Genomic DNA, 27,856 nt, shown 5'->3' on the forward strand with positions numbered 1-27,856 from the left:
TTGCGATATTGATTGAGGATAAATATTGGCCAGGACACCAGTGATAACTCCCTGGTACTTTTCAAACTACTACCCCGTGAACTTCACATCCACCTGAGAGGGCAGTCAGGGCCTTGACTTGACACCTCCCCCGAAATGCACACCTCAAACAGGACATAACTCTCTCAGCGCGGCACTGGAGTAGAACCGCAGGCCGCAACCTGGTGCTTCAGATGTGAGAGTGCGACTGACTCAGCCATGTGTTGCTTCGAGGCTATCAGAAGGCCAAAGTCCTCTGCAGAGCTGTGTCTTGTTAAACATTATGAAACCTAGCTACAGTGACATGTCGAATGGAGAGTGCTGCTCATTACCCACAACCGCGGTGAGGGACGTTAGTGTTGGGCAATGGAGCATTTTTCTGACCTTGCGTCAGAGTTGAGCACTCTCCCAGCAGGTAGCTTTGTGCTACAGGCAGGCTAAAACCTCTCTGTCCCAACTTTTTAAAAATAAATTTGGAGTACCCAATCCATTTTCTTTCAATTAGGGGGCAATTTAGCGTGGCCAATCCATCCAGCCTGCACATCTTTGGGTTGTGGGGGCGAAACCCACGCAATCATGGGGAGAATGTACAAACTCCACACGGACAGAGCCGGGATCGAACCTGGGACCTCGGCGCCGTGAGGCAGCAATGCTAACCACTGCGCCACCGTGCTGCCCCCTCTGTCCCAACTCAACACCAAAGTTGCTCCCTACTGTTCTTGAATCATTTGAATCTTGTGAATTTGAGAGCGACATCGCTCATTTGTATGTGATTTTGTACTGTGTCCACTCAGAACAGAATTGGAACCAACCAAATCATTTTACCTAAAGGCACTTCAACTAACAGCTGGGAAAACCTTTCATTCAATCAGCCAGAAACAACTTTGAATCCAGGCTTCGGACATGGTACATGCTAATCAAGTATGCCACGAGCAGCAATCAGGTTTAGAGGCTGTCCTTAGTTTTTCCTCCCTCCCTAATACAGAGGCAGAGAGATCTTGTGGCGCGGGGGATAGCAGACCTGCCTCTGATCCGGAAGCTCCGGATTCGAGTTTAATTCCAGGAAAGTGCTTTCATAATGGGTCAATGGGTTGATTATTAATCTGTAGACCAAGAGTGGGAGTGGCACGCCCAAGCCTTGGCCAAGGCTAGCAGCTTGTTCCAAGAAAACCTAGTCATGGAAACTAACATAAGCATGTGCCTCGTACACCACCAAGTGTGGAAGAGGGACTAAGAAGAATACAGAGGCGTTAAAGTCAATTGTATTGTCTACGTCATCTCAATTTGGATCAATTTAAATGACCACAAGTCAGGGATTGAACTTTGAGACTTTTGCAGATTTTGTAGATACTCACAAGTGAAAGAATTGTATTGTGCGGAGAAACTGTTCTCATTCGAACAAAGAAGGCTAGGAGGAGATTTAATCGGGGGTTCAAAAGCATGAATGGTTTAGATAGAAAAATTAGAAGAAACTGCTTTCCAATGGTAGAAAGTCAGTAACAAGATTAAGTCACAGAGTCAATATGGCATAAAAGGAGGTTATTTGGCCAATCGACTCCTTGCTGGTTCTCCATACAGCAATCAAGTCAGTCCCGATCCCCCACTCTGTCCCTGGGTTAGTTAATTTCCCTCAAGGGCCCATGCAATTTCTCTTTGAAATCATCCATTGTCTCAGCTTCCACCCACCTCCTAGGAAGTGAGTTCCAGGAATCAGTTCAGACGATTGGCAAAGATTCCCGAGGCAGAATGAGGGATCAGTGGGTTGTGGTCTGGAGTGCATGTCTGGAAAGAACGGTGGGAGCAAATTCAATGGTAATTTTCCAAAGGGAACTGGATGAACACTTGCAGAGAACAAAATAATGATAAGTTTATGGGAAAGAGTGTGTTGAATGGGACTAATAGTTGGGACAACCAGAGAGCCGACATAGCGATGATGGGCTGAATGGCCTTCTGTGTTTTTTCATTCTGGGATTCCTAGTTTATTGGGTCAGAGTCAGGCTTTGTACCCACTGGTTGACTGAGAGTTCAAGGTATTTTTAAGGACCTAAAAATACTTTGCACAATGAATCTGTTTTTGAACTCAGTGTCCTGTTATATATACAAAAGCACATTTAGTGCAACAATGTCCACCATATGGATATGAGATGAAAGAGCGATTATTCAGGTTCTAATGGTACTGGCTGAAGGAGGGGTTTTGACCAGGATTCAGAGAAATCTCTGCTCCCTTTTGAATCTTTAGCATCCACCTGAACAGGTAAACTCCTCTTGATGTAACATCTTGCATCTAATATAATAATCTTTATTAGTGTCACAAATAGGCTTAAATTAACATTGCAATGAAGTTACCGTGAAAATCCCCTAGTCGCCACATTCCGGCGCCTGTTCGGGTACACGGAGGGAGAATTCAGAATGTCCAATTCACGCAACAGCACGTCTTTTGGGACTTGTGGGTGGGAACCGGAGCACCGGAGGAAACCCACGCAGACGCAAGGAGAACGTGCAGATCCTGCAGTCACCCAAGCCGGGAATCGAACCCAGGTCACTCCTGCTTTGAAGCAACAGTGCTAACCACTGTGCTACCGTGCCGCCATAATGCAGTACCCGCTCAGTGTTGCACTGCAGTGATCATCCAGATTGCTTCGGGTACCGGTGCAAGGCTGACAGTCCACGATGCTCTGAGGACGAGCTTGTTGCAAGTAGTGCCAAGCTGACACAAACGTATATAAGGTACAAGCACTGTTCTGATCAGAAATCTTGATACTCTGAACTCAGAATAACTCGCAACTATTCATCTTTTCTCACACTGATACCGCTGAAACTTAACAATTAATGCAAACCTGCCACAACAAAATGTATTCTCATCTCTCACCATCTATTGAACTTACCTGTTAATTGTTTGGTTGCACACTCACTGCATCTTTTGTCCGTACATTAATTTGTTCTGATTGTTTCTCACACTGCCTGATCTGCTCTCCATTTCTCAACTTCTATGACTCTCCCAGTAGCCTCTCCCCTTTCTCTGTACGTATTTCTGACCAACCAAGTGTTATCCTCCATGTATTGATGTCTTTCTGGCTGCCTGTCTCTGCCACTCCCTATTTTGGGCATTGGTTATCACTCCTTATTTTCTATCTTTCCACCTCAAATGTTGTATTTCAGAGACTCAATCTTTGTTGCTATTTTTAGAGGCAGCGAGTCTAACAGAATTGTTACAGCACAGAAGGAGACGTGCGTCAGCTCTTCAAATGAGCAATTCACCTAGTGCCATTCCCATGTCTTCTCCCTGTAACCTGCACATTTCTCCTTTCCAGAGACCAACCTAATTGCCTCTGGAATGCCTCCACCACACTCTTAAACAGCACATTCCAGATTTTAACCATTTGTTGTGTGAAGAACACAAAAGGAGGCCATTTTTGATGCCTATTCTATAACTCTGAAAGAGCTGGGGGGGGGGGGGGGGGGGGGTTGATCAGCTAACTCAGCACAGATAGGGATCCAAAAAGAAAATGCTGGAAAATCTCAGCAGGTCTGGCAGCATCTGGAGGGAGAGAAAAGAGCTAACGTTTCGAGTCCCGCTGACTCTTTGTCAAAGCTGTCATCGGACTCGAAACATTAGCTCTTTTCTCTCCCAACAGATGCTGCCAGACCTGCTGAGATTTTCCAGCATTTTCTTTTTGGTTTCAGATTCTAGCATCCGCAGTCATTTACTTTTATACAGATAGGGTTCCAACCCTCAAGGAGTCTCCATGAGGAATTAGTGATTAGGACTGCTGTGAGCAAACCAGGAGGAAAATCACTGAGCGTTAAAACAATGTAGTTTTTCATTATCTTTGAACAATTTTATTGAATTAGTTGTACAAATATTAGGGATGGGAACAATGACTATTTGTTTTGATGGGGTCAGCTCATTGGAGATCACAGATGAAATCCTCTGGAATATATCCAACCAGAATTTCCAGCCCAAGAACAGAATTGGATCAACCTTGATATACTCTGATCTGCATGGTTCAAATCAACACTGAGCACTTAGTTTACCAACCTTGCGATCAGTTGGAATCCCTCCTTGCTTTTTCATTAGCATTACACAGTCCAAACTGCGGAAAAACCATGGCAGAACCAGCATGAAACATTTGAAAACAAATCTTTATTTTTTTGTCAACTATAAAGACAACGTTAATTAAATAAAAGACTCAGCATTAGTTTCCTATTGTGTAGGTACTTCACAGCGTAGCATCCTAGTTCTATACAGGTCATTTTTTAAGTGGATGGAGAGTGTGTTTTTAACATATGCTTTAATATTTGAAACACATATCATGGTTCTAGATAATCACAGTCTTTGTACAGGAGTTTGTTGGAACAATTTGGATCACGTTTTAAATTTGTCGTACAAAACAAATATTCTAAAATCCTGTTTAAACATAGCCATGGTTCGGATTGGTCGAGAACCATCGTCACAGCCTCCTACTCTGTCCCACCGTCACGGTTAAATCGCCGGCTTTGAAAGCAGACCAAGGCAGGCCAGCAGCACGGTTCAATTCCCGCACCAGACTCCCCGAACAGGCGCCGGAATGTGGCGACTAGGGGCTTTTCACAGTAACTTCATTTGAAGCCTACTTGTGACAATAAGCGATTTTCATTTCATTTCATTTATTTCTACACTAACACATCTTACTTTGTTCACTTCTCATTAACATTTGTTACACCTCCTTGATCATGATATGCAACTTATGATATGCATTGAAATGCTAATAAATAATGTTGGACTGCACCACAACTTCTACTAAGAGAAACACAAGTTTCAGGTATTGATCTTGGCTCTGATGTAGGATTAATAGCTGAAATGTGAACTTACATTTCTCATTACAGATACTAATGAACTTGCCACGTACGTCCAGAATGTGTATTTCTTTTAATTTTTGGTTCCTAGAATTTGTGTGGTTTATTCCTTTTTCTTGTACAGTTAAATGATGATCTGTTGGGTTAGAAGGAAATTCCAGAACAGCACTGTGGGAATACCTTCACCTCCTATAATGCAGTGGTTCAGGAAGGTTTAGCACCGACTGCTAAAGGGAAACCAGGAATGGACAATAATCCCAAGAGTGATTTCAAAAAAGTAGAATTCATCAGAAAACAGCTGAACACGGGGCTGGGCCGTCAGGAGTAGAAGTAAGGGAGTAAGAGAGACAGAATCATCAGGAGCTGATATAGCTTAGCCCCTGGGACAAGGCTACCAAGGGAAGTGCCATCAGTAAGCAATCTTTCAAAGATCATGCTATCAGAAACTGTGAGGCAATTATCAGAAGCACGGCTATTCAAGGGAAAACTGGGTTTTCAATTCATATAATTCAGATTTACCATGTCATATAATGGTTGATAACATGTGGTTGATAACACAATATTGCACCAGCTGCAGTGCATTATTAGTTTATCTCACTCCTGGTAAAGACCAACAACTTACAGCGATCATTACCACAAGTAAATAATGAGATGCCTCCCACAAAGTCAAATAATCCAAGAAATGGCTAAAGTCGATGTAAGTTTCTATTTATTCTATGTATTTACATTAAAAATATAAATATCCATAATTTTTAATGCAAATATACAATTTATTTAATATTCCTGTCTCAATTCCAGCAGTCTAATGACTTTAGGATCTGATTGGATATTTTTGTCTTTGTATCTCAAGTGCAACAAAAGGTTCCGAATTTCTGGAAGGTGTAGCATGTTTTGTTTTTTGCTCCCCATGTGAAATATTACCACATAAGGAAAACTTAAAATTATATTAATGCCCGTAGAATAAAATAAAAACACAGACAACAGTTGAAAATGAATGGAAAGGTGTTGTTGAAAAGAAAACGATAAAATTACACACAACCGTATCTAACAGCAGTACATTTTTTAAAAACGCTTGTTTATCTAGGATTTGCAATGGTGGCTTTGTTTTGAAGTCACCTTTGCTCGATGTCACATCACTCTCTGGTGTGTTGAGGGGCATCAAGCACACGCGATCCCACCCATTACTGCCTTGACACGTTAACTACATTGGTCGCAGGGTGTTGACTATAACAAAAAACACTACTCACGCCAGGGCAAGATCCTGAAGTGCATCTGCCACCTTTCATCCTAACTATTAATGGAGCCCTGTGTCACAACTAAAATCATTAGCACATTATTTATTGCTGTCCAGATGCAACCTAGATGATTGGTCTTAAAACCATATTTTAAATTTAAAAAAACAAAGTTACCACTCTCACTCTTTGCCTAACATTGCAAGAGCCACCAAGGTAGATGTCTCCAGGCTGTTTGCTCATTCTGTTAAATATTGTCAGTAAGTTTTACTTTACATTTTTTGAACATGTGGCTGCAACAAATATACTCTGCTGCTTTGGAATGTTACAGTGGTTATGATGTGAATAATTCCTTCAGTTAAAGAGGCTTTAGTTGGGCTGAGCTAATGGCACAAACCTCCTTCAAAGAGTCAGTCTTGCTAGTTGGAGCAATTTAGTAAAGATATTTTCACTTACATAGTACCTTATCACATCAAACCATCTCAAAACACTGCACACAGCGAACCTCTTATTGAAGTGCAGAAATTGTAACATTTTAATTTTTAAAAACGAAATAAGAGTGATGTTTTTCTTTAAATCGCAGAAATCAGGCTATGGCAGATAGTACCCTCCCAGAGTGGAGCTTACCCTAGTCCTCGTGCAGTTCACTTTCAGAAATGGTTGTTCAGTAGAAGTGAGCCTAATATGTAAATAACCACCGTAGTGATGCCCCTTATTCTCCAAATTGTTCTAGTCAGTATATTTCTTTTTTTTATAATTTAGAGTATCCAATTATTATTTTTTCCAATTAAGGGGCAATTTAGTGTGGCCAATCCACCTACCCTGCACATCTTTGGGTTGTGGGGGTGAAACCCACGCAGACACGGGGAGAATGTGCAAACTCCACACGGACAGTGACCTGGGGCCGGGATCGAACCTGGGACCTCGGCGCCGTGAGGCAGCAGTGCTACCCACTGTGCCACCGTGCCGCCCTGGTCAGTACATTTCTGTTCAAATTGATGGTTTAAATGTTGACAATGAACATCAGTAGAAAGATAGGTGAATCAGAAACAAGCACGCTAAATGGGGCATTTGCCTCGTGTTAAAAACAACAGTTGACAGGAAACATTTTTCCAAATTTTCATTGAAGTAGTTAAGAGAGTAAATTCATTAAGACGATCTCAGGGGTGGAAAGCTACGGTTATGACGAGAGAACTGAAATACTGGGACTATTTCCAAGGAGCAGAGAAGGAGAAGTAGATTTGAAGGAAGTTTTTTTTTAAATTCCAAAGTATTTCAATAGAATGAACAGGAAAGGGGCATTTTCTTCTGGTTGGGGGGAAGGGTGTGTGTGTGCAGTGATGAGGGTTCATTAATTTAAGATTGTAACTAAGAGAATGCGGAGTGAGACCAAGAGCAAATTCTTTACACAGAAGATTTCTAGGATAGGAATTGCTTTGTCACAGGGAATGGATGAGATAGGGCCTATTGCTTCCCTTTTAAATGGAGGAAGATACTGTGGGATTGTGGGGAGTCATAATTACATTGTAAAGAAATGAAAACTGATTTTCTCAGCAACTTTTCAAAACTATACAGCCCCTTTAAGTGTAACCTTTTCCGGGAATGTTGAACTTCCTTCAGAATCTCACCCGAGGACAATATACAGCAGTTGATAAGTCCACACACTGACAATAGGTTATTCATTATGCTAGAGAAAAGAATAGTTTCAATTTTGCTGCCTCTCAGTGACTGGGAGTCCATCGCTGACCCCCTTACCCTCACAGTCTCTCTGCATGTCCCCTGGGGACTGCGTTTGTATGGAAACTGAGCTGCATTTGCTGGCCTCCCCGCTGGGTTCTTTGCTGGCTGCCTGGCTGCCTTCCCCGTGCGTTTTCAAGTGCTTGGTGAGGTGGTCGGTCCTCATGAAGACCCGGTTACAGATGGGGCAGAAGAAGCGCTTGGAGCCCGTGTGGGTCTGCAGGTGCCGCTGGAGTTCGTCTGAGCGGGTGAAGCGCTTCCCGCAGAAGAGCCAGTTGCAGACAAAGGGCCGGTCCCCGCTGTGCCACCGCAGGTGGGCCTTGAGGTGCGAGGTCTTTACGTAGGCCTTGCCGCAGCCTGGGATGTGGCAGTTGTGAAGGATCTTCTTCTTGGCGCTGCCATCAGTGGATGTCCCGAGTCTCTCCGCCTCCAGGCAGTTGGGACATCGGCAGCTGCCCTGCGCCGAGCTCCTGGACAGAGAGCGCCTGCTGCTCTTTGCCCTGCTCGCACCTTCCAGCGTCTGGTTGAGGACCAGGGGCTCCTGGATGGGGTCAGTTTGCTTGTATCCATCCTGGTTGATCATAACTTGGCTTGACTGTATCAAGTGAGTTGGGGGGCCGCAGATCTGATGGTCAGACCCGTAGCCCCCTAAAGGAGGCTGAAGCCCACCTGGGTGGGTGGATGTTTGGAGACCACCCTGCGTGTTCTGAAGATCCATCCAGTTTGATCCAGTGTGTAGGTCCCACCAGGTGGCCGGCAGACCCCCCTCCTCCGCCGCATTCCCCTGGTGAGGGGGCCGGAACCAAGTGTCATGATAGTGAGCCATGTCCACAGCTGGGTGCAGTGAGTTTGAAAAGTATTCAACCGAAGACTGGACGTTGGGTTTGAACTGAACACAATCCTGAGGCTTCAAGCCCGGGCTGTTGAGTAAAGCATACTTATTGTTAAAGGAGAAGTTGGGGGTGGTGTTCAATGAGGGGCTGAAGGCACTGCTTCCGGGCGTGGTAATGCCCAAATTCTTGGGAAGGGCGGGTGATTTCCACGTGTTGAAGCTGGGGGTTAACGGTGATGCCTGTTGTTCTCCGAGGCTATTCCATGTGGCAGTTTGCATTGCCGAGGGAATTTTCACCAAGGGTCCAGGCCGACTGTAAAGAAAAAAAACACATTACCAGACTGTAACGGGCCAACCTCAATAAAATAAATGGAGGTGTCAAGCTTGCGCGCTATAATCTGTCATTAAACTCATAGCTTGCCGGTTAATGATCAAAATTGCAGACCTGTCACTGAAAGGACTTTGGTTACTTTACACCCTTCCCAGTTCCATGACAGGCACCAGGTAAATAACACAAATTGCCAATTTATTATTAATAAGGGTGTTGCCCTTTGGGTCAAAAATGTCTACAAAAGAGAAAGCAGCAGTTTGAACGCTGCTGTGCAGTTTGAAAGCCAATGTGTCCACCTGATACCTTTCAGCCAGCACCAACCTCTTTGATACAACAGGGTCGTTTCCAATCACTTGCTTTGGGAGCGCAGCTCCTTCCTCAGGTGAAGGAGCTCGGCTCTGAAAGCTAGTGATTGGAAACAAACCTGTTGGGACTTTAACCTGGTCTAACTGTGCTCACCCCAGTCCAACACCGGCATCTCCGTGTCAACCTATTTGATATGTGAGCTGGATTAATGTGGGGTTTGCCCCTGAGCTGTCCCGGAGTTCGATCCAGTCAACTCGGAATGGGCTGACCGTTCCATGCCCAACTCCAAAGACTGTTCAATAAGTGGGATGGGGTTTGGCATTAAGTAATTAGTGAGAGGGAATGGAGCAAGAGAAATTGGACCAAAGTGGCAAATAGCAGGGAAAAAAATGTTTATTAAAGGTGAGGAAACGGACCAATGACAAACACCCGATTCTGAAACACCCATTCCTAATTCGTCGGTAAAGGTTGTAAAATGTTATATTTTTTGAATTTTTGTGCGAGTTTAATATTGTACTGGGCTTCTGATTTAGAAGAGACTATCTATCACTCTAACACACTTGACAAAAAGATCAGCTTTTATGACCCAACTTGTTCCGATTAATATTTGAGATTTACCATCTGTTCGTGTCAAAACTAATTTACACCCTGCACATGTTTGGAGAACTTTCTTTCTCACACTTCTGGAAAACAGACAAGAAAAGCTTTGTCACCTGAATACACTATCCGTCTCTCTTTCCGAGAACTAGTGAGGCGCCCAGCTCTCCTCCAACAATTGTCTCTTGTTTTTCCAAAGTTACCACAGCTTGTCCCTGCCTGCTCTTCCTGCACCTTAACACTCACCATACTGTCTATTACTCGAACTCCCACTTTCCCAGGATTGGAAATTTGGGGAGAAATCTCCTCAGTTTTTTTCCAAAACACTACTTGTGCCAAGGTTAGCAGTTTTTGCCAGTTGTAACAAATATTAACGCAGCTATGTTATTCTCAGGACATGCATAGGATAGAGCACTTTCTAAATGTAATGATATCCCGATTGAAATGTAACTTCCACTTTGTTCCAGTCTTGTAAAACGCAATATTTGAATGACCAGCCCCTTATAGACCTGCCAACCTCTGTGAGTGAGGCTGTTGAGGGCGAGATTGGCATCTGCTTCCAATTCCACATTGTTAGAATTAATTAGATTCGAATTCTACCAGCGACCATGGCGGGATTTGAACCCACCTCGGCAGAGCATTAGCCTAATCTGCTGGATGACTAGTCCGGTGGTATCACCATCTCCCCAACTCAGCATATCGAATTGCTCCCATCCTCATTTGAGATTTCGAACTATCGTTATTACAACCACTCGATTCTTCCCTTTGACACTGGGAAGGGGCAGTGAGGGTGTAGGGAGGGGGGCAGTGGGGGTGTAGGGGGCAGTGAGGGTGTAGGGAGGGAGGCAGTGGGGGTGTAGGGAAGGGGGCAGTGGGGGTGTAGGGGGCAATGGGGGTGTAGGGGGGTTGCAGTGGAGGTGTAGGGGAGCAGTGGGGGTGTAGGGGGCAGTGAGGGTGTAGGGAGGGGGGCGGTGGGGGTGTAGGGGGGCAGTGGAGGTGTAGGGGGCAGTGAGGGTGTAGGGGGGCAGTGGAGGTGTAGGGGGCAGTGGGGGTGTTGGGGGGCAGTGGAGGTGTAGGGGCAGTAGCGGTGTAGGGGGGTTTGCAGTGGGGGTGTAGGGGGGCAGTGGGGGTGAGCGTAACTATTGTGCTGCTGGATGGTCTTCTCGGTAAACGACACTTTTGATCAGAACACATGAGTTGTTGGGCCTGGGAGTTTAATCTGTGGCCAAGCACTTTGAAAGACGAACAAAATACTCGTGCAGTTGTGTATCGTCTGCAGGAGCCACTGGGGACCTTTTTTGGTGACTTACTTAAATTATTGAGTTCAACAATTCCTCAAAGGCTGGTCAATCTAATTCCTAAATTCTTAAACGCAGTGTCAGAAGGAACGTGATCATTCCAAGCAGTTACCGGCTTGGCTCACCTCCCGGGGATCTTGTGAAATCAGGACACGACTATTGACGGTGGCATTGCGAAAAGACGCGGCATATTCACGCGGGGCGCGCGAACAATAATGTGAGCTTCAAAACTCCAGCTCTGTTGCTTCAATCGCATTTGTCAGGAGCCCAATTAAGCAGGCAGCGAATCTTTCTCTAATCCTGTGTTAAACTAAAGGGGGGAATGGATAGAAAACACACGCACAGCCTGTACTGTGCACTGAATTCAATTCAGAATCCCTCGCTCCTATTCTAACCCGCAACTATCTCCCAATTATTTCCCCCTTCGGCTGCATTGTGCAGGCTGTAAAACTCGACCCAGGCATTGCCCAATCGTTACTTCCTGTATATCTCGTCTTTCCTTCTGCTGGTTTCATCCTGACGGGTGTCCCTGAACCCGAAACGAGTCAACCACAAAGGCGCAATGCAAATGATTCCATTGATATGAAACATGTTGGAGACAGGAGGGATCCCACCTGCCCGCCCTGGCGGCCTCCGGCGCGGTGTTTCCCCCACTATCATCTTGCCAAAGCAGCATATCTTTAACTGAATTGAAGTTCAATTTCTTTAAATCCTGCTTTGTTAAGATATTCAGAACTGGAGTGAAAATATTTTCCTTGAATGGGAACATAGATTAACAGAACATAGATGAAACATTTGGTCGAATCGCACATCTAGGATCTGCAGAACAAGTCTGTCCTGAAATATAATGAGTCTTAATTTAATTAATACCAACGTTTTAAAAGAACCTCTTGAGGCAAGGTGATCAATCTGAAACGTATAACTCTGTTTCCCTCCCCACTGCCGTTCTCTCTCCCGTAGCAGCCTCCCCGAACAGGCGCCGGAATGTAGCGACTAGGGGCTTTTCACAGTAACTTCATTTGAAGCCGACTTGTGACAATAAGCGATTTTCATTCATTCATTTCACTGATGCTACCCGCTGGGTATTTGCAGCATTTTCTGTCTTTATTCCAATGGAGCCTGTGGTGCTGGGCACTGCAAATGGTTTGCAGTGAGGAGCAGGTACCAGTCAGAGTTACTGCTCACTGTGCTGTGACTCCCATTGGCAAGTGGCAGCAGATGGGGCATTTCTCTGTCTCCCCCCCCCCCCCCCCCCCACAGACTCCAAGCCCAATGGGCCCTGGGTGGGGTAGAGGGTGAACCCCGGGACCAGTCTTTGCCTCTATTAGACTCACTATATTCCAGGCGCCGGATTCCACGTTCAGGCCGGTTAAAGACGCTCCCGAGCTGGCCGAGAGCAATGAGGAAAGGTCGCGGGCTTACCTGCTCTTCCACCGGCGGGGTGGGTGAGTGAGAGTGAGAGGGGGATGAATCTCCGCGTTCCTTCCTCGCTCTGGAAACCCTCCGCCAGTTGAATCGTGCGGAAGTTGACAACGATTTATACAAATAATCAACTTCCTCGAGAATGACGGCGGCTCTTTGAGAGGCGCCGCTTGCACCAGGGAGACAGTGAGGACAGAGCTGAGACTGGGGAGGGGGCTATGCGGAGGGGAGACACTGAGAGGGAGGGGGGTGGCTGGGGGAGACACAGAGAGGGGGTGGGTGGCTGGGGGAGACACAGGGAAGGGTGGGTGGCTGGGGGAGACACAGAGAGAGTGGGTGGCTGGGGGAGACACAGAGAGGGGGTGGGTGGCTGGGGGAGACACAGAGAGGGGGTGGGTGGCTGGGGGAGACGCAGAGAGAGTGGGTGGCTGGGGGAGACACAGAGAGGGTGGGTGGCTGGGGGAGACACAGAGAGGGGGTGGGTGGCTGGGGGAGACACAGAGAGGAGGGTGGGTGGTTAGGGTTACAGAGGGGGGTGGATACCCCGGGGGGAGGCACAGGGTGAGCGGGCGCCGCTGGAGTTGAGCTGCTCAGGCTGCTCTGGGCTGGGCTCCGCGTCTCTCTCTCCTCATTCTGCTCTGTCTCCGGCTGATTGAGGAGTTGCTCTTTTTACCGCGGGTCGGACCTGGCTCCTCCCAGACTCTGACTCGGCACCAACTTCACAGAAAACCCGCCAACAGCCAACCACAGACTCTGAACTGACACTCGGCCGAGCCATTTCTTTTTTAGGAGGGATGAGGGTGAGGAGGGGGGGAGGGATGAGGGACGGGGAGGATGAGGGGAGTAAGAGGGAGGGGGAGCGTTGATGGAGGGGGCGGGGGTGGGGATGAGGGGGGTGGAGGGGATGAGGGAGGGGGTGGGGAGGGGATGAGTGGGGTAAGGGAGGTGGAAGGGAGGGGTTGAGGAGGATGAGGGAGGGGAAGGGGTGAGGGAGATGGAAGGGGTAAGGGGAGGGGAGGGGATGAGGGGAGTGAGGGAGGTGCAGGGGAGGGAATGAGGGGGGTGAGGGAGGTGGAGGAGAGGGGATGAGGGAGGTGCAGAGGAGGGGATGAGAGGGGAAGGGGTGAGGGAGATGGAAGGGGGTAAGGGGAGGGGAGGGGATGAGGGGAGTGAGGGAGGTGCAGGGGAGGGAATGAGGGGGGTGAGGGAGGTGGAGGAGAGGGGATGAGGGGGTGAGGGAGGTGCAGAGGAGGGGATGAGAGGGGAAGGGGGTGAGAGAGGTGTAGGGGAGTTTATGGGGGGGAGGGGGAGGGGCGGGGATGAGGGAGGGGAGGGGAGGGGTTGAGAGGGGAAGGGGTGAGGGAGGGGCTGAGGGAGGTGTAGGGTGGGGATGGTGGGTGAGGGAGGTGTAGGGAAGGGGATGAGGGGGTGAGGGAGGTGTAGGGGAGGGGATGGGGTGAGGGAGGTGTAGGGGAGGGGGTGAGGGAGGTGTAGGGGAGTTTATGGGGGGGGTGAGGGAGGTGTAGGGGAGGGGATGAGGGGGTGAGGGAGGTGTAGGGAAGGGAGTGGGATGAGGGAGGTGTAGGGGAGAGGATGAGGGGGTGAGGGAGGTGTAGGGAAGGGAGTGGGGTGAGGGAGGTGTAGGGGGTGAGGGAGGTGTAGGGGAGGGGATGGGGTGAGGGAGGTGTAGGGGAGGGGATGGGGTGAGGGAGGTGTAGGGGAGGGGATGGGGTGAGGGAGGTGTAGGGGAGGGGATGGGGTGAGGGTGGTGTAGGGGAGGGGGTGAGGGAGGTGTAGGGGAGGGGATGAGGGGGTGAGGGAGGTGTAGGGAAGGGGATGAGGGAGTGAGGGAGGTGTAGGGGAGGGGATGAGGGGGTGTGGGAGGTGTAGGGGAGGGGATTAGGGTGTGAGGGAGGTGTAGGGGATGGGATGAGGGGGTGAGGGAGGTGTAGGGGAGGGGATGGGGTGAGGGAGGTGTTCGGGAGGGGATGGGGTGAGGGAGGTGTAGGCGAGGGGATGAGGGGGTGAAGGAGGTGTAGGGGAGTTTATGGGGGGGGGGGGGGGTGAGGGAGAGGGAGGGGCGGGGATGAGGGGAGGGGGTGTTAGATGTTTGAAATTTACTTCCATTTTTTGATGCAATTTTACGACCATGAGAGCAAAACAGACGCTGAAAGGATCTGGTGAAAGCATCAATAAAACACCTTGTCCCTGTCACATTAAAACAGCGATCACCCTTCCAAATATTCATTGGTGTTAAAGCGCTTTCAGATACCCAGCGATATTAATGTTTATTTCTGTCCAATGAACCTGTTTAATAAACATTACCGAGGGGTTAACGGATTGGACAACTACCACGATCTCAGCACAGCGTTCTTTATTCGATAGAACGCAGCAGATGGTGCAAACTCACGCCGCCGGGACTGTAAAGACCAGAGTTCCCTTTTTGAACATTGACTCCCGCGCCCCACACAGGCCCCATTCTCAGCAGATGCGGCGGGGCTGGGGCTGAACTGAGCCCCCACCTTCCGAGAGTGCGAGGCGGGAATTGGCCAGAGAATTCATTCGCTTTTCTCCTGCACAATCCTGCAATCTGCAGCTTGGAGATGGAGGTGTTTTGCGGGTTATTACGAAACCGATCGGGGTTGAACTTGATCTGACCCGACTCCGTTTGACCCAGCAAGTTAGCTCCTGTCTCTGAAGCCGCCAACTCCAATGATTGATCCGCAGGTAGTGAACACCAGCCCTGAGCACCATCCACCTAAATCATTTACAAATGCTCCAACTTGAAGACTTGAAGCCTCTGATTCAATCGCATTACGGCGCCCATTCATCTGTATATTATTGTGAAAGATCCATAGAGTCGTAAAGTTTTACAGCACAGAAACAGACCCTTCGGCCCATTGCGTCTGTGCTGGCCCAACCTGTCTATTCTAAACCCATTTTTCAGCACTTAGTCGGTAGCCTTGTAATATTCTGGCGTTTCAATTACTCGTCGAAATGCATCTTAAATGTTCAGGCAGTGAATTCCAAATCGCCACCACCCTCGGGGGGGGGGGCGGTTTCCCCTCAAATCCCCTTGAAATCTCCCGCCGATTACCTTCAATCCATACCCCGCGGTTGACCCCTGTACTGGGGGGGGGGGGGGGGGGGGGGAGGTTTCTTCCTGTTTATCTATTTCCCTCAGCATTTTGTACACCTCATCATACAATCCGTAGAATCTCACAGTGCTGAAGGGGGGCCATTCAGCCCATCGGGTCTACACCAACCCTCCGAAAGAGCCCCACTCCCTGTCACCCCCACCTAACCTGCACATCTTTGGCTGTGGGGAGACACTGGGAGAAAGTGCAAACTGGTTTAGCACACTGGGCTAAATCGCTGGCTTTGAAAGCAGACCAAGGCAGGCCAGCAGCACGGTTCAATTCCCGTACCAGCCTCCCCGAACAGGTGCGGGAATGTGGCGACTAGGGGCTTTTCACAGTAACTTCATTTGAAGCCTACTTGTGACAATAAGTGATTTTCATTTTCAGACAGTGACCCCAGGCGGGAATCGAACCCGGGTCCCAGGCGCTGTGAGGCAGTAGTGCTAACCACACAGCCTGTTCTGTTCTAAGGAGAGAATCCCCCAGCCTTACCCAGGGCCTCTCCTCACAGCTCAAACGCTCCAACCCCGGCAACGTCCTGATGGAACAACGTGCCTTCCTTTATTATGTTTAATGTGGAAGCGATTCCCAGGGGCTTTGCAGAAAGAGGTAAGAATAAAGATGAAGGAGTGGAGACTGATCAGGAGGGGCAGATCTAAAACGTGGTCAGGCAAATAAATGAAATGAAAAGAAAATGGCTTATTGTCACAAGTAGGCTTTAAATGAAGTTACTGTGTAACACCCCTAGTCGCCACATACCGACGCCTGTTCGGGGAGGCTGGTACGGGAAAGGTTGGGATCTGGGTTTTGCCAGAGAGGGAATGAATGCAATAACATCTTTATTGGTGTCACAAGTGGGCTCACATTAACACTGCAATGAAGCTACTGTGAACATGTCGCAGAGAGCAGCGCCCGATTGACAAAGTCGCCGGCAGCGGGCGACACACAGAGGCCCGGGGTCCGTGGGTCCATGGCCGGAGGATGGGGCTGGAATTCGGACAAGCTGAGCCCATGGGACTGGCGGGTGAGGCAATGATTTGAAGTTCAGGGTGAGTGAATGCAGGTGGGACAGGATATGGGCAGTTGAACTTGGACAAAGTTACACAGCTCTGATGGATGGAGAAGGATGAAATGTTGGCGAGACACATTTGGGGGTGTGTGGAATGAGGGGCTGGGCAGCAGCAGTAGTGCAGGCGGGGAAGTGGTGAGGAACGGGATGGAAACTCCGAATCAAACAGGATAGCAAGGTTCCATAACGTTTGGTTTAGTCTGAAAATTGGGCCAGGAGAGGGTAGGGGAGTGGAATTCAGGGAGGACAAATGGTGGCCTTGTCAATCCAGCTTGAAATGTTGACTCATTTATGATTTGATGATCAGAAACATCACAATCAGGTGGAGGGAAGCGCTGGGCAGGTTGAACTGTAGTCAGCAGACAAACGGACCTGTGCCTCTGGATAGTCACTGAGGGGCTGAGGAGAGGGGGTTGGGGGTGGGAGGTGGGGGAAGAATAGATCCTGGGGGGGGGGGGGGGGAACTACAGAAATGACATACAGGGACAAATTGAAACCGTTGATGGTGATATTCTTTCTATACTTGTCCACCCTTCATAACTCGCCATCTCAAGGCGTAACATAAATGTAAAGAAAGGTTTTCAATCCAGAGCAGAAGTCTTCAGTATTGGTAAGGGGACAATTCACAGATAAACCCGGGGAGTACTCATAGCAAAATACTGCGGATTCTGGAAACCTAAACTAAAAACAGAAAATGCTGGGAGCAGCGGGTGTGGCGGCATCTGTGTCGAGAGAAACAGAGTTAACGTTTCGAGTCCAACATAATTCTCCTACAGACCCTGAAGATGAGGGTTCTGTCGAAGTCATATTGAATTCGAGGCGCTTTCTCCTCCCACAAATTCTTCCAGAGTATTTACAACATATTTTTTTTTTATTGGAAGGCTAATTATTCTTCTGACTGAAACATTGACAGGTCCCTTCACTTTTCAGACTGTTCTGTGTTGTAATTGTAATTATTTCAATTTATTTAGCAAAAAACCCTCTTGCGTTCACAGCCGAATCTACAAATAATGTAGTCTGCACATATAACGTAGCCGTGTGCTTCATTATTTCAATATCTCCCCATCAGTCTGCATAGTTAGACCTGGGGGCAACATGTCCCTCTTTGCAGATTCTTGATCAGTAGTTTGCCACAAGCAGTTGCGATTGAATTATGGTCGTTTTGTAATGAGAATTGTTTTCAGTTGGAATGTAAAACGTGTTCGTAGAGAGTTATGGAATTGAATAATTCTCGGGCTTCCATTGAACCTCGACTGCACCGTGTCGGGGAAAAAGGTGAAATATTAGGCAGAAAAGTAATCTTTCTGAGAAAGCTTGTCCAAACACCAGGCAACACCAAACTATTCACAGGTCGACCCAAAAACCAAAATAGATTTCTGGGCAATCCGGGAAGTAATTTGTTTGAGGTAACTAACTGCCTGTTAGTTGCAGCCACTCACACTCCACACCATGCTCAAATTGGAAAACTTCACGGTGTTCAAACTTTTTTACAAAAATGAAATCATTGGGATGGTTGGTTTTACGGGGTGGGCGGGGGATTAGTTTGCTGGTCAAACGGGAGAATTGTTCGTCACGCCGAGAGCTTGCGGGGGCACAAGGGGAGAGATTGCTATTTCAGATGCTGGTGCGAGGATCGCTGTTTCTTTCTTCCATACAGCTTTATGTGTGAAATTGAAAAACAAAAGGCGCACATTTATGTAGCTTAAATGCAGAATAAGAAACAGGACTATTCCGCAAACAAGCGACAGTTTAACAAAAGAAACGTCTGAAAATTAGAAGATTTTTAAAAATTAGAGATTACAGGATATTTCAACAAATCATCACCTTTGCTGTTCACTAAGATCAGACAAGATTGCTTAATGAAATCTCAACTGTTTTGTTAAGTAAAGCCAAACTCAATTCATAGCGAATAAGACAAACAGGACGATTAACGCAGAGAGCCAACTTGATTCTTAAACGAGGACATTGCTTTGTGCGTTTATATACATTTTAAACTATCGCTTTAGTAAATCACGGTGCAGATAGTTCAGTCCCTCCTGAACAAACGCGCCAAGCAATCTGTGAAGGTCAAAGAGAAAGATATCCAGACAAAAGCCGAACCCGCCTTCTCACTGCTTGCGCTCTAAGACTTGCGCCTCCTGTGCTAATTTGGTTTAGATCCGAGTAAAAGTATTTGTGTGATCTTCTAAATCTTTTTCACCTCCCTTCACAAAGAAGAATTAGACCCCCATCTCCAGTAGAGTTTGGAGAACTGGTTTATGGAGAGGATACAAAAGAGGAGCATAGCTCTTTATTAATTAAATCCCTATCTGCCCCCTTAGTGAATGCCGCCTGAAGTTTTCAAAAACACCTATACACCTTCAATTCTGCAGAACCAGTCAGAAACAAGGCGCATGCGTGTGTGTGAGGGAGAGAGCAACTTTACTGCAATGCAAAGTGTGCGTCTGTGTCTGTGTATGTGTGAGAACTACACCAATGCAAAGCCTGTGTCTGTGTGTGTGGATGTGTATTTGTGTGTGAGAGAGCAACTACACCAATGTATGTGTGTATCTGTGTGTGATGTGTGGATGTGTATTTGTGTGTGTGAGAGAGCAACTACACCAATGTATGTGTGTGTGTCTTTATTTGTGTGTGTCTGTTGTGTGTCTGTTTGTTTGTGTCTGTGTGTGTGAGAGAAACTACACCAATACAAAGTTTATGTCTCTGTGTATGTATATCTTTGTGTGTGTGAGAGAGCAACTACAGCAATGCAAAGTGTGTGTCTTTGTGTTCTTCTTCATTCATTTACAGGATGTGGGTGTCGCTGGTTAGGCCATCAATTATTGTCCATTCCTAGTTGCCCTTCAGAAGGTGGAGGTGAGTTGTCTTCTTGAACTGCTGCAGATCTTGAGGTGTAAATACACTCACTGTGCTGTTAGGGAGGGAGTTCCAGGATGTTGCCCCAGCGACAGTGGAGGAACAATTATATATTTCCAAGTCAGGGTGGTGAGTGACATGGAGGTGAACCTCCATGTGGTGGGGCCCCCAGGTATCTTCAGCTCTTGTTCTTCTAGATGGTAGTGGTCGTGGGTTTGGAAGGTGCTGTCTAAGGAACCTTGGCGAGTTACTGCAGTGCATCTTGTAGATGTTTCACACAGCTGCCATGTTCGTCGGTGGTGGAAGGATTGAATGTTTGTGGAAAGGGTGCCAGTCAAGCGGGCTGCTTTGTCTTGGATGGTGACGAGCTTCTTGAATGTATTTGGAGCTGCACTCATCCAGACAAGTGGAGAGTATTCCATCTCACTCCTGACTTGTGCCTTGTAGATGGCGGACAGGTTTTGGAGAGTCAGGGGATGATTTACCTGATATAGGATTCTTAGCCTCTGACCTGCTCTTGTAGCCACAGTATTTATATGGCTGGTCCAGTTCAGTTTCTGGTCAATGGTAACCCCCAGGATGTTGTCAGTGGGGGATTCAGTGATGGTAATGCCATTGAATGTCAAGGGGTGATGGTTTGATTCTCTTATTGGAGATGGTCATTGCTTGGCACTTGTGCGGCGCGAGTAACTTGGCATTTGCCAGCCCAAGCATGGATATTATCCAGGTCTTGCTGCATTTGCATGTGGAATCGTGCAATCATCAGGGAACAAACCTGCATCTGACCTTATGTTGGACGGAAGGTAATTGATGAAGCAGCTGGAGATATTTGGGCCGAGGACACTACCCTGAGGAACTCCATGTGTGAGAGATAAACTACACCTGTGCAAAGTGTGTGTGAGATAAACTACACCTGTGCAAAGTGTGTGTGAGAGATAAACTACACCTGTGCAAAGTGTGTGTGAGATAAACTACACCTGTGCAGTGTGTGAGAGATAAACTACACTTGTGCAAAGTGTGTGTGAGATAAACTACACCTGTGCAGTGTGTGAGAGATAAACTACACTTGTGCAAAGTGTGTGAGATAAACTACACCTGTACAAAGTGTGTGAGAGATAAACTACACCTGTGCAGTGTGTGAGAGATAAACTACACTTGTGCAAAGTGTGTGAGATAAACTACACCTGTACAAAGTGTGTGAGATAAACTACACCTGTACAAAGTGTGTGTGAGAGAGATAAACTACACCTGTGCAAAGTGTGTGAGATAAACTACACCTATACAAAGTGTGTGTGAGAGAGATAAACTACACCTGTGCAAAGTGTGTGAGATAAACTACACCTGTACAAAGTGTGTGTGAGAGAGATAAACTACACCTGTGCAAAGTGTGTTAGATAAACTACACCTGTACAAAGTGTGCGTTAGATAAACTACACCTGTACAAAGTGTGTGTGAGAGAGATAAACTACACCTGTGCAAAGTGTGTGAGATAAACTACACCTGTGCAGTGTGTGTGAGATAAACTACACTTGTGCAAAGTGTGTGTGAGATAAACTACACCTGTATAAAGTGTGTGTGAGAGATAAACTACACTTGTGCAAAGTGTGTGTGAGATAAACTACACCTGTGCAGTGCGTGAGAGATAAACTACACTTGTGCAAAGTGTGTGTGAGATAAACTACACCTGTGCAGTGTGTGAGAGATAAACTACACCTGTACAAAGTGTGTGAGAGATAAACTACACCTGTGCAGTGTGTGAGAGATAAACTACACTTGTACAAAGTGTGTGAGATAAACTACACCTGTACAAAGTGTGTGTGAGAGAGATAAACTACACCTGTGCAAAGTGTGTGAGATAAACTACACCTGTACAAAGTGTGTGTGAGAGAGATAAACTACACCTGTGCAAAGTGTGTGAGATAAACTACACCTGTACAAAGTGTGTGTGAGAGAGATAAACTACACCTGTGCAAAGTGTGTTAGATAAACTACACCTGTACAAAGTGTGCGTTAGATAAACTACACCTGTACAAAGTGTGTGTGAGAGAGATAAACTACACCTGTGCAAAGTGTGTGAGATAAACTACACCTGTGCAGTGTGTGTTAGATAAACTACACTTGTGCAAAGTGTGTGTGAGATTAACTACACCTGTACAAAGTGTGTGTGAGAGAGATAAACTACACCTGTGCAAAGTGTGTGAGATAAACTACACCTGTACAAAGTGTGTGAGATAAACTACACCTGTACAAAGTGTGTGTGAGAGATAAACTACACCTGTACAAAGTGTGTGTGAGAGAGAGACAGCAACTACACCAGTTCAAAATATTGCGAATAACTATATTAGGGGAAAGAATTAAATTACTTTTTAGGGGCTAAGGCTTTGCAAAATACTTCCGAAATAATTTATATATGTGTTCACGATCGACACATTGCAACCCCGACTCGTGGAGCTGAACAATTTAACGTTTCTTGACGATATTGTTTTGCTTAAACTTATTCATTTGGTCAGTGGAACCACCATCTGTTCCCAGAACAAAAGGACGCAGCTGTTCCAACTAAAATCGTTAAACCACACCTTTTAGAATCAATTCGCAACCTCATACTGATTCTCACCAACTGTCATCGGTTTTCCATGCTGTTAGTGTTATTCGAACATGATTCACTTTTTAAAGTGTTTGTGGAGCTGACTTTGGGGGTTCATTCCTCATTCCTATTTTAAATTCACCAATTAATCTCGACTATTAATCTCATTGGCCTTCTCTGTGAAGACTCGCATTAAAACTGCGCAATGGGGCAGACTGTCCTCCGATAATCGAAATTAAAGTAACGCATTTTCAGAATGGACGTGTGGCCAAACATAAAGTGGAATACAGACCGGAGTCGCAAATAACCGCGGTGGGGCCTTTAGTATGCCGATTTTTGAGATAACAGTCCCCCAAAATAATTTGAAATACCAGATCAGACACGGTGCTCAGTTTCAGAGTCCTGAAAAATAGTGGAACTTCCTCCCTAAACACTCCTGCACCAAGCCCATCCTTCAAATGTCTCCGGAGGCTTATAACTTGAGGGGCGCAAGGGTAGCTGACACAGGGCCTTTGGAAATGTTTGCAGGTTAACGCACTCGACCTATTTGGCCATGTCCTGAACACAGATCAGCCTTGAATCAGAAGCCTCTAGCTCAGAGCAGCCACACCACCCACTCTGCCATATGCTTCATGGGGCTTGGTGCAGTTTTGGCGGGTAATGATCGTTGGAATGTTTTAGCAGTTACAGGCGCTGTACAAATGCAAGCTCTCGATGACCAGGTTACTGGATTAATAGTGAGCTCACATTTGCAGGCAGGATGGCTTCAGTAAAAGTGACCATGAAGTTCTCCGATTATCCAAGAACCCATTTGGCCAACACAAATGTACTTTCGAGTAGGACATCTATGTTTTTGCTGCCCAGTATGTGACTCCTGTCCCCACTCTAACCTGCTGGACTCCAGCTAGCTGCTCAGTTGCATTAAAACCACTGCCGGTTGTTCAAGAGAAATGTCCACCACCATCTCAAGCGGAGAGAGGATGTGTCTTGTCAATGACACTCACATCCCAAGGATTACTAATAAAATATACAACGGATGGAAAATGTAAGGATACTTAACGAGCTGGCCTTCAGGTAAATGGTTAAATTGTTTAGAGCAGAAAATTAGTCATGCATTATTTAGTGGTCGGCGCGGTGGCACAGTGGTTAGCACTGCTGCCTCACAGCGCCAGGGACCCGGGTTCAATTCCAGCCTTGGGTTATTGGGTGGAGTTTGCACGTTCTCCCCGTGTCTGCGTCTGCGTGGATTTCCTCCGGGTGCTCCGGTTTCCTCCCACAGTCCAAAGATGGGTAGGCTAGGTGGTGTGCTGGGTTACGGGGATAGGGGCGGAGAGTCGGCCAAACTGGAGGGCTCTTTCGGAGGTTTGGTTCAGACTCGATGGGGTGAATGACCTCCACATGCACTGTAACGGATAATTAAATAATCCGTGCCTTCCACGATATTTTCCGGGCAATATTTCTTAAAATATAAATTGGTTATAGACAATCTGTTGTCAATTTCAGTCGATACTAGTCCAATATCAGCATTGGTGGTATATGCAAGTCTGGTTCAAACTCTTTGGTTTCACCAACACATGTTTCAGTGTATATCTATTCCCGTTAGATTTCTTTATTTCAAAGTAGCAAACGTGCTCCTATCATCAGACTTTTCACACGTCTATTGAAATGTTAACTGTAAAATATACGTTTTCTGCTTGGACATCTGTTCTTACCATCGGATTTCTAGGCTACAAAAGTCAAGGATCTAGCTGCCTGACTGATCCACTGATATACACTGACACACACAAACACTGAGACACATTTACACACCCACTGGTATATGCTGATACACATATACACTGATGCACACATACTGGCACCCACCAATATGCACACAATGACACACCCAATGATACATACTGACACGCACATACACTGACACCCACAAACATATGCTGACACAATGACACATGCTCTGATACACACGGTGACACACACACACACAATGACACATGCTCTGATACACACGCTGACACACACACAATGCCACATGCTCTGATACACACGCTGACACACACACACACAATGACACATGCTCTGATACACACACTGACACACACTTCATGCACACACACAATGACACATGCACTGATACATACTGATACTCGCATACGCTGATACGCACACTGAAACCCACCAATACACACTGATGCACAAATGCACACACACAAACATACACAGTGACACACCAATACACTTACTGATACAGACTGACACAGACACAGACTTCTTATTATCATAGAATCATAGAATCCCTACAGTGCAGAACGAGGCCATTCAGCCCAGCGAGTCTTTACTGACCCTCTGAAGGAGTATCCTACCCAGGTCCAGTCCCTCGCCCTTTCCTTGTAACCCCAGCTAGGGGCAAGTTAGTGTGGTCAATCCACCTAACCTGCACACCTTTGGACTGTGGGAGGAAACTGGCGCACCCAGAGGAAATCCATGCAGGCATGGGGAAAACATGCAAACTCCACACAGATAGTCACCCGAGGTCGTAATCAAACCCGGGTCTCTGACATTGTGAGGCAGCAGTGCTTACCACTCTGCCACCGTGTTGTCCCGATTATGAATTGGGTAACCAGGAAGACTTGCCTTGTTTAAGTTTAAATGTAGCATTCATGCTCCTACTTGCAAGTGGGACTTGCATAATTTAAGTGGAGATCTATTAGATGTGTTCAAAATTATGTAACTTTTTGATAGAGTAGATGGTAAGTAAAAGCAATAAATAAAAGAGGGTAAGTAACCAAAGAATGCTGAGATACAATCATCGGTAAGTGGATGAGAGGGGAAATAGGCAAAATGATGTTTCCCACAGAAATTTATTATGATCTGAAAAGGGAAGATTTGATAAATACCACAAAAAAGAAAAGAATAGGAGGCTTTAGGGAAAAGCAATGAGTTGGATTAATTGTTGAGCTCTTTCAAAGAGTATGCACAAGTACGAAGGGCTGAATGATGATCTTCTGTGCTGTGAGACACTGTGGACCAGCAGTGCTGCAGCAGCAATATTCTCAGAGTAAGAAAATTAGCCACAGTATTTCAACCTTAAGAATAGGAGGGAGGGTTGCACCATTTGAGTTAGGGTTAGATGAATCGGTCACCTGATTTTAAGATTCAGCTTAGTTCCCAAAGTTAGTTGAATTTTTAAAAAAGAGTTAAAGATGGTTCCTAGAATCTGTTGCGTTGCCTTTAACACGCAGCACAGTAGCACAAGTGGCTAGCACTGTGGCTTCATAGCGCCAGGGTCTCAGGTTTGATTCCCTGCTGGGTCACTGTCTGTGCGGAGTCTGCACGTTCTCCCCATGTCTGCGTGGGTTTCCTCCGGATGCTCCAGTTTCCTCCCACAGTCCAAAGACGTGAGGTTAGGTGGATTGGCAATGCTAAATTGCCCTTAGTTTCCAAAAGGTTGGGAGGGGTTATTGGGTTACGGGGATAGGGTGGAAGTGAGGGCTTAAGTGGGTCGGTGCAGCCAAATGGCCTCCTTCTGCACTGTATGTTCTATGTCTATGTCTAATGTTAGCTTTGGTCACCTATTAACCTACAGTTGAATCTCCTAAAACATCTCACAGGTCAGAAATTTAGTCTGGGCTAAAAAATTCAAGCCTATCCCTGGCACTTTGTGGACTTCCCAACACATACACATACACACAAATACATACACAGCACACATACAAAACACACAATTACTTTTGCATGCACAACACACACACATATATGCACACATAACACACAACACAAGCAATTATGACACACAACACATACATACACAGCACACAACACACACATATATGTACATACGACACACATACATATACACAGAACACACATATATGCATACACAGCATACAATGTGCATACATATGCACAAAACACACAACACATGTGCATCTATGTATACACAACACATACATAACACAGCACACAACGCACAGGCACACACAGCACACATACACATACTTGCCCCAAGATAGACACACCCGCACACAAAATAACGATAATAACTTAGATTTAGACAGCATTTTAAATGTAATAAAATGTCCCAAGCATCTCACAGGAACTTTATAAAACAAAGAATGACACCCCATGAGCAGAGTTATCTTAGATGCCCTCAAGCTTGGTCAAAAAGCTAGGGTTTCGGGGAATGTCTTAAAGGAGAGAGGTAGCAAGGCAGAGAGGTTTAGGGAGGGTATTCCAAAGATGTGCAGGTTAGGTGGATTGGCCATGCTAAATTGCCCCTTAGTGTCCAAAGCTATGTGGGTTAGGTGGGGTTATGGGGACAGAGTGGGGGAGTCGGCTTATATAAGGTGCTCTTTCAGAGGGTTGGCACAGACTCGATGGGCTGAATGGTCTTCTTCTGCACTGAAGGAATTCTATGGTTCTATGGGTAGGTTAGGTGGATTGGCCATGATCAATGTGAGGGGATACTGGGATAGGGCAGGGAGTGGGCCGAGATAGAGTGCTCTTTCGGAGGGTCAGTGCGGACTCGATGGACCGAATGGCCTCCTTCTGCATTGTAGGGATTCTATTATTCCGACTTGGCGCCCAGGCAAGTGGAGGCACCGCCAGCACTGGGGGAAAGATCGAAATCGAAGATGTTCCATAAGCTAGAATTAGAGGAGAGTAGATATCTCAGAGGGTTGTGGAGCTGGGGGGATTAGAGAGATAGGGAGGGGTGAGACCACGGAAGGATTTCAAAACAAGGATGAAAATATCAAGGCCAAGAGGTTGCTTGACCGGGAGTCAATGTAGGTCAGCGAGCACAGGGGTGTTAGGGGAAAGGGACTTATTGCGGGTTCAGGAGGGCGGCATAACCTCAAATTATGGTGGGAGAATGTGAGAGAGCAGCCAGGAATGGTTGGGATCGTCAAGTTTCAAAAGGCAAGCCCATAAAACACACACACACACACGATTACAGTGTAGGGGCAGAAATGAAGGTGTCCCCCTTTGCAGAATCTGACTCCTCTGCAAAATCCGCAGGTTTGCAGTTCCATCAAATAAACCTGTCTTTGACAATGGGAGACCTTTGTAAGATGTATCTGCCAGCACCGCCGGGGAAGGCGCGATTTGGAGGAATGTGCATATCGACAGCCAAGAAAGAGATTGAGGGGGAACTCATCGATTCATCGCAAACTTTAAAAAAGGAAAACACACACAAAACCGCTTTGGGAGAGAAGAACATTTCCGCCCAGTTTGTAACGGCTGCCGATCGGAGAAGGAAGAGAGTGCAACACGCAAAATAAAATGCAGCAATAATTTGTTTTTTTTTCCAAATGTATGTTTCTGCAGCCATCCTGACTGAAGGGGAAATCCTCCTCCAAACGCCAAACCAGGGAGCTGCACACAGCAAGCAATTCCCTGGCTGGGAAACGCACAGAGACTTCCCTCCCCCCCCCCCCCACCCCCGCTCCCGAGCGAGTTAATAATAAAAGGCACATCTTACTTTGCAGTCCAGCCTGGGGTCCAGAACTAAAGCCGCGAAGGTAATTTCTACCGAGCCCTCCTATTCATCCGTCAGACCTTACCTGTAGCCCAGGAATTAACAGCAAAGACGGTTCAACT

At 46.7% G+C, this 27,856-nt stretch overlaps 1 protein-coding gene across 2 annotated transcripts; it reads right to left on the reverse strand.

The window, feature by feature from the left end:
- Positions 1–4,143: 4,143 nt before the first annotated feature.
- LOC140398590 (transcription factor Sp6-like) lies at positions 4,144–27,829 on the reverse strand. Of its 2 annotated transcripts, none has more exons than XM_072487424.1 (2): positions 27,738–27,829; positions 4,144–8,968 (listed from the first exon to the last, which is right to left on the reverse strand). In XM_072487424.1, exon 2 carries the CDS (start codon positions 8,932–8,934, stop codon positions 7,792–7,794), a length of 1,143 nt encoding a protein of 380 aa, XP_072343525.1. In that variant the 5' UTR covers positions 8,935–8,968; positions 27,738–27,829; the 3' UTR covers positions 4,144–7,791. The 2 variants fall into 2 exon arrangements, with proteins under 2 accessions (XP_072343525.1, XP_072343524.1); XM_072487423.1 differs by lacking the exon at positions 27,738–27,829 and adding an exon at positions 12,610–13,234.
- Between the last annotated feature and the right edge of the window lie 27 nt (positions 27,830–27,856).

This window comes from Scyliorhinus torazame, chromosome 21 (assembly GCF_047496885.1).
Source record: "Scyliorhinus torazame isolate Kashiwa2021f chromosome 21, sScyTor2.1, whole genome shotgun sequence".
Classification (NCBI taxonomy): domain Eukaryota; kingdom Metazoa; phylum Chordata; class Chondrichthyes; order Carcharhiniformes; family Scyliorhinidae; genus Scyliorhinus; species Scyliorhinus torazame.